The sequence below is a fragment of the Passer domesticus genome, chromosome 20 (genome assembly GCF_036417665.1).
Source record: "Passer domesticus isolate bPasDom1 chromosome 20, bPasDom1.hap1, whole genome shotgun sequence".
NCBI lineage: Eukaryota > Metazoa > Chordata > Aves > Passeriformes > Passeridae > Passer > Passer domesticus.
Genome location: NC_087493.1, coordinates 11,606,295 through 11,612,858, shown reverse-complemented (window position 1 = coordinate 11,612,858; position 6,564 = coordinate 11,606,295). Strand labels below are relative to the sequence as shown.

The following is a 6,564-nucleotide window of genomic DNA, read 5'->3' as shown; positions in this document are numbered from 1 at the left end:
GACTGATTTCTGTCCTGTGGCTGCTGGCAGGGGACAAAGATGAGGTGCAGAGGAGGGTGGGGCCAGGTGGGTCACTGAGCTCCCTGGGTCATTCAGGTCCCTGGGTCACTCAGGTCCCTGGGTCACACCCACTCAGCCTGGGCAGGCTTTACCCTTCCCTGTGCCATCCTTACAGATGCTTTTGTCAAAAACTCAGTGATCTGCCATGAAACACCCTCTGGAATGTCACCAGAGGTGTCTGCACTCTTCTTCCAGGAACGGCTGGCAGAGAGCAGCCGATGCCTTTCTGGGAAGAGCTCCTTTTGGGCAGGTTTTGCCTTCTCTGCTGTCCCATTTTGCAGCAGGAAATGGAGCTGGCAAGGCCATTTTCCTTGTCTCCAGGGTGATTGGTCTGCTGGCTGGTGGCAGAGCTGTGTCTGACTGGAGCACTGCAGGGCACTGATGCCCTGTGCATGCCCAGGGGCTGGGACAGGAGCCCTGGCAGCCCGTCCTGCCAGGCTGGAGCCCAGCAGGGTCTGGAATCCCCGTGGGGTGCCCGAGGGAGGGACTCTGGGGTTCATCCCTGGGGAGAGGAAAGCCTGGGGTCACTTTACTGCACTCTAAGGTGTGGAGACTCCTAAGAAACCCTCCTTGGGTGCCCAGGGGTTGGAGCTGGCAGCCCCTGGCACAGTCCAGGGGCTGTGGAGTCTGGGATGCTCAGGAGTATCTCCCTGGGGACAGCTGCTGCCTGTGGCTGCTGGGGTGAGCTGCTACCCCCAGCACACCCGGACCCTGCCTGGTGGGAGGGTTTGACCCCAAAGTTTTCCATCCCCGAGGACAGCCAGCCTGCCCTGTGGTGGCCCCGAGTGACAGCAGCTGAGCCGCGGTGGGGACAGGACAAGGAGCTGGCCCGGAGCTGCTCCTGGTGACTCCCACCCAAAGCACCCCTGGGCCAGGGCTGGGAGGGTTAAATCCCAGCTCGGAGCCCTCCCCGCAGCTCGGCTGCGCTGGAACCAGCCGGGGCCAGGGCTGGGAGCGGGCACCCCCGAGCAGGACACACAGGAGGGGCTGTGCCGCCTGGGAGAACCTGTTCCTCCAGGATGTGCGGATCCTGCTCGTCCCCACCCCACCCCAGAGCCGGCTGAAGGGGCAGGAGGGGTTTGGGGTGCCCTGCCAGGTCAGGGGGGCTGCTCCCTCTGCACCCCCGGGCAAGGCGGCTCTGGGGGCAGCGGGGGCAGCTCCCCTTTATTCCATCCATCCCATCCTTGATTCCATCCATTCCATCCTTGATTCCATCCATTCCATCCTTTATTCCATCCATCCCATCCTTGATTCCATCCATCCCATCCTTGATTCCATCCATCCCATCCTTTATTCCATCCATTCCATCTTTTATTCCATCCATCCCATCCATCCCATCCATTCCATCCATTCCACCCTTTATTCCATCCATCCCATCCATTCCACCCTTTATTCCATCCATTCCATCCTTTATTCCATCCATCCCATCCATCCCATCCATCCCACCCTTTATTCCATCCGATTCCTGGCTGCAGCTGTGCCCATCAGGATGTGTGGCTCTGGCCAGGCTGGCAGGCTGTCCCAGGGGGGAGGAAGGAAGCAGCTTTAATGAAACAGTCCCAGAGAAGTGGCTCGGCTCCTCTCTTCTCCAGTTTGCATTTGCAGTGTCCAGTTTGGATTTGCAGTGTCCAGTTTGCATTTGCAGTGTCCAGTTTGGATTTGCACTGCCCAGTTTGGATTTGCAGTGTCCCAGTCTGCATTTGCAGTGTCCAGTTTGGATTTGCAGTGTCCAGTTTGCATTTGCAGTGTCCAGTTTGGATTTGCAGTGTCCAGTTTGGATTTGCAGTGTCCCAGTTTGCACTGGCAGTGTCCAGTTTGCATTTGCAGTGCCCCAGGGCTCTGTTCCCATGCTGAGCCTCCCTTGGTGGCTCAATCCTCTCCTGGCCCTGGCAGCTCTGCTCAGCCCCAGCAGCTCTTGGCACTGGGGAGTATTTCTGAGGTCTCTGAGGTCTCTGAGGTCTCTGAGGTCTCTGAGTATCTCCCCAGAGGGTGCCTGGCACCGTGGGTGAGCAGGCCTGGCTCCTCCAGCAGCCGGATTTCCCTCAGGGAATCCTCCGTCCCACAGGTTTTGGTGCCTGGCTCTCCCATCCCTGCACAGAGCAGCTCCCAGCCTGGGCACTGGGCTGCTCTGGGCCAGGGTGTGCAGGGGGAGCCCTGCTGGACCGTGCCACTCCTCCAGGAAGGGTGGCAGAGCTGTCACCCGGTCCCTGAGGCTCTGTGGCCCTGCTCAGCACCGAGGGAGGAGGCTCTGCTGCCACCAGGCTGCTCCTGCTGGGCCCCCTGAGCCCGCAGCAGGCAGGGGCTGAGTGCAGGCTGATGGGAGAGGGGGCAAACGGGGTGTCCATCCCTCCTCAGGGGCTGTCCATCCCTCCTCAGGGGCTGTCCATCCCTCCCCAGGGGCTGTCCATCCTTCATGGGGTGTCCATCCCTCCCCAGGGGCTGTCCATCCTTCATGGGGTGTCCATCCCTCCCCAGGGGCTGTCCATCCTTCATGGGGTGTCCATCCCTCCCCAGGGGCTGTCCATCCTTCATGGGGTGTCCATCCCTCCTCAGGGGCTGTTCATCCCTCCCCAGGGGCTGTCCATCCTTCATGGGGTGTCCATCCCTCATGGGGTGTCCATCCCCCAGGCTCTGTCCATCCCTCCTCAGGGGCTCTCCATCCCCCAGGGGCTGTCCCGAGTGGCTGTGCCAGTGTCCCCAGCCCAGCAGAGTGGCACAGCTCCCTCTGTGCTGGCTGTGCAACAGCAGCAGAGCAGAGTCCTTGTGGGGAGCTGCTCCTCTTCCTCTGCTCCCTCCTGGCATCCTCTCCTGTCCTTTCCTCTCTCCCTGTGAACAGAGTGAAAGGAGATGTGAATGCCTTAAAAACCCTGCCAATAGCTAAGAAATTGAAGATTTCCTCAGTAAAGTCATGTGGAATCAAACCTCTGGGACTCAGAGAGGGGAAAACCTGTGAGCAGGGCAGTGCAGGACACCAGGCTCTGCTTTCCCAGGCTGGGGTGGTGCACTGGCAGCCTCTGCTCCTCCACGGGGCTGGCTACACTCTGAACCCATCCCAGCAGGTCCAGGCACAGGGCTGGCAGCTCTTTGCTGGGTGGGAATCACCCTGTGCCCCTCTGCATCCCCAAACCATCCCCAAACATCCCCAAACCACCCCCAGACCATCCCCAGCCATCCGCAAGCCCTGGCAGGTGCCAGTCCCAGGAGCTGGCAGCACTTTGTCCCTCAGGCTCAGCCCGGGAGGCAGGAGGGACCCGCGGGGACCCTGAGCTCACCCTGGGCTCCCCGTGTGACACCCCCGGCTGGCTGGGTGCTGTCCCCGCGTGCCACACCCAGGGGACAGAGCTGGGAGGGTGGCACAGCCCTCGGCCGGGTTTTACGGGCTGCACTGAAGGGCTCGGCGCTGGCAATTAAAAATCCCCGAGCAAATAAAGGAGGGTGTGGGCTGCTGCTGCCCTTCCTTCTCTGCAGCTGCAGGACCCCACTGATGCTTGTCCCGGGTTCTTATCCCGAGGCACATCAAGGAAATTGCTGAAGGACCCAGTGCCAAGGGCACAGGGGTGGAAAAACACCCTGGGAGCTGGTGAGGGCAAAGTTGAGCCCCTGCCTGGGCATCCTGGGCTGTGGAACAGCGGGAGCCACGCGGCAGCCTCCACTCCCAGCAAAACCTGCGCCTGTCCCTCGTGCCACTGCCAGCAAGAGAGGAAACCAAGGGGCAACAAGCAAAGGATAAAAAAGGATCTCGCTGGCTGTGAGAGGCTTTCCAGGAACTGTGCGGGGCAATGTCCCTTTGTGAGTCACAGGTGGGGACAAGTCACTGGCCTGGCTCCCACACTGACCGTGGCTGTGCTCTGACCCTCACCCTGGTGCCACTGGGGACATCTCTGCCTCCTCTCTGCCTCACCCTCTGTTCAAACCCGTCCTCCTTGGCTGGCTGTGGCTGGGGCGTCCTCCTGCTGCCACCTCCTTTGCCACGAGCAGTGCCAAGCACTGGGGGCTGCTCCTGATTTACTGGTTTCAGTGATTTATCTGATTTCACTGATTTGTCTGATTTCACTGGTTTCACTGATTTCACTGGTTTCACTGATTTCACTGATTTATCAGATTTCACAGCAGAACATCCCCGGGTGGTGGCAGGAAGGAGGACACCAGCAGTGCCCTCCAGCACTCAGACATCTCCAGCTCCCCTAAGCTTTGGTGCTGCTGGTCCCAACACAGCCCAGAAGGAGCCCCTGAGGTTCCCAAGCCAGCAGCAGCCCCTCCAGGCTGTGCTGATGCTCTGTGGTCCCCAGGCTGCAGGAGCAGGCTGCAGAGACCAGGCAGGACCTGACCTTTCTGCCCCTCGGGTGGCTCCAGACCAGCCTGAGGTCAACAAATCCTAATCTCAGAGGCAACGTTCAGGCCTGGTACTTTGTACCCATTTCTGTGTGTTCAGCATTTGTCACCAGAGCAGGGCCCTGGTGACACAGCTTTCACTTGGATTTTCCCTGGGAAAACGTTCCCGCGTGGGAAAAGCCTCTGGCAGCACTCAGGGTGTGATGGGGCATGCAGGAGCAGGGGGGTTTGCTCCCTCAATCCTCACACTGAGCTTCTGGTGCTGAGGCACAGCCTGGATTTGCCTTTTGGCCTCCCTGTGTGCCCAGGCTGTGTGGGCAGGGGTGGCTTGTCCCCCTGAAGCACAAAGCTGTCACCAGCAGCTCTGCAGGACCCTCCTCTCCCAGCAGCATCTGATGGGAAGCACTGAGGAGTTACAGCCCAGACACCAACCCCCTCCCAGGATGAAGTGACCCATCAAACCCTCCCAGGATGAAGTGACCCATCAAACCAGCTTCCTGCTGGTTTATCCAGCCCAGAGCACTCCAGCATCCCCCAGTGCTCCTGAGAGCTCCTGTGGGCAGCAGGAAGCTCTGCCAGGAGCTCTGCATCCCCCACGCCAGCCAAGCACCCCCGTGCACGCTGTGGGTACCCTGATTCTTTAGGATTTTCTAAGCCTTCTGATGTTTACATTCCTGTAACGAGCTTTCTGTAAATACCTTATTGTTTTGCATTCTTTTATGGAAGAGAAGAAACTTGATGGATTGTTGGTTTGTCTGGTGTCATTGGAGAGGTGGCACTGTCACCCTCCAATCCACTGCCACCCTCCAATCCACTGTCACCTCTGGAAATCTATAAATATTGGAGTCAGAAAATAAAAAGTCCCTTTTTTCTTTACCTTGGGAGCAGGGTGTCCGTGTCGTGTGGTGTCCCGTGGTGCCAGGTGCCATCCCCGGTGCCGCGGGGAGCAGCAGCTCCCTCCCTTGGCTCTCTCCACGTGCTGAGCGATGCCCTGGGCGCTGCCAGGAGGACAGGACCAAGCTCCTGCCGGGCTCATCTGCGCTGCAGCTCCCCGAGGGGCACCTCGATGTTGAAGGTGTACCAGAAGACCCAGAAGACGAGGCTGAAGGCCAGCAGCAGGGCGCCCCCGTAAACGAAGAAATCCCAGGAGCTGATGGGAGCAAAGATGCCCAGGAGGAGGAAGAGGAGCCCCAGGGCGTCGCAGAGCAGCCCCAGCAGGGCGATGGCAGGGCAGCGCCCCAGCAGCCCCGCCGTGCCCCTCAGGGTGCCCACGGTGCCCCTCAGGGTGCCCATGGTGCCCCTCAGGGTGCGGGGGGCCGCAGCATCCCTGCCCTGCCCCGCTCCCTGCCTGCTCGCCCTGCCAAGAGGAAGTACAAATGTCACAACACACCTTGAGAACAATCAGCGAGCGCACGACACGGCTTTAACCCTTTGGTGGCCCTGCCCCTGCCTGGCCAGCACAGCCCGGGGGGTCCCCGGGAGCCCCTGTGGTCAGCCAGGTTCAGCTGTTCCACATCCAGCCTGTCCCAAAGGTGCAAATCTGCCCTGCCCCGGCCCCCCGCCATGGGATGTGAGACCCAGCATTGTCACTTCTGGGCAGCATCCACCGTGGAGCATCCCAGGGAGGTCTGCAGGGCCTTGGCTCTGACACCCCAGGAAACACCCTACTATGGACAGGGAAACTGAGGCACGGGAATTTCTCCAGAATGCCATCACCAAAATGACATTTGCAGCGCCTCCAAAGAGCTTCTCTTGCTGGACAGCCACCAGCAGGCCAGCTGTGCCACTGCCCATCCCAAAATGGGACAGCAGGAGGCCAGGGAGGAGTGCCCACATCAGCCAAAATCTCCTGCTGGTCTCGGAGCAGCCAGGGTGATGTTTTGGGGTGCAGGTGTGTGCTGCTCTCTGCTCCCAGGCTGTGCGGTGACACTGGGACATTCCTCTGGGCAAGCTGGGGAAGGATGTGGAGGTGAAGGATCCAGGCAGCCCTGGGCTCTGGCAGAGCCATCCCAAAGCTGCCTGTCCCACCCTGGCCCTGCAGAGGAGGTCCCAAGCTCAGGACAGGCCTGTAGAACACAAGGTGAGGGTCAGGGATGGAGCAGTGCCAGGGACTGGAGGTGGCCTTGGTCACACCATGAGTGTCTCCTGCCAAAGCAGGGCACCCAGGGCCCC

At 60.3% G+C, this 6,564-nt stretch overlaps 1 protein-coding gene across 2 annotated transcripts; it reads right to left on the bottom strand.

The window, feature by feature from the left end:
- Positions 1-1,791: 1,791 nt before the first annotated feature.
- TMEM238L (transmembrane protein 238 like) lies at positions 1,792-5,733 on the bottom strand. 2 transcript variants are annotated; one of them, XM_064395671.1, is made up of 3 exons: positions 5,355-5,733; positions 5,270-5,324; positions 1,792-2,886 (listed from the first exon to the last, which is right to left on the bottom strand). In XM_064395671.1, exon 1 carries the CDS (start codon positions 5,683-5,685, stop codon positions 5,425-5,427), a length of 261 nt encoding a protein of 86 aa, XP_064251741.1. In that variant the 5' UTR covers positions 5,686-5,733; the 3' UTR covers positions 1,792-2,886; positions 5,270-5,324; positions 5,355-5,424. The 2 variants fall into 2 exon arrangements, with proteins under 2 accessions (XP_064251741.1, XP_064251740.1); XM_064395670.1 differs by having other exon boundaries at positions 1,793-2,886; positions 5,270-5,733.
- Positions 5,734-6,564: the final 831 nt, after the last annotated feature.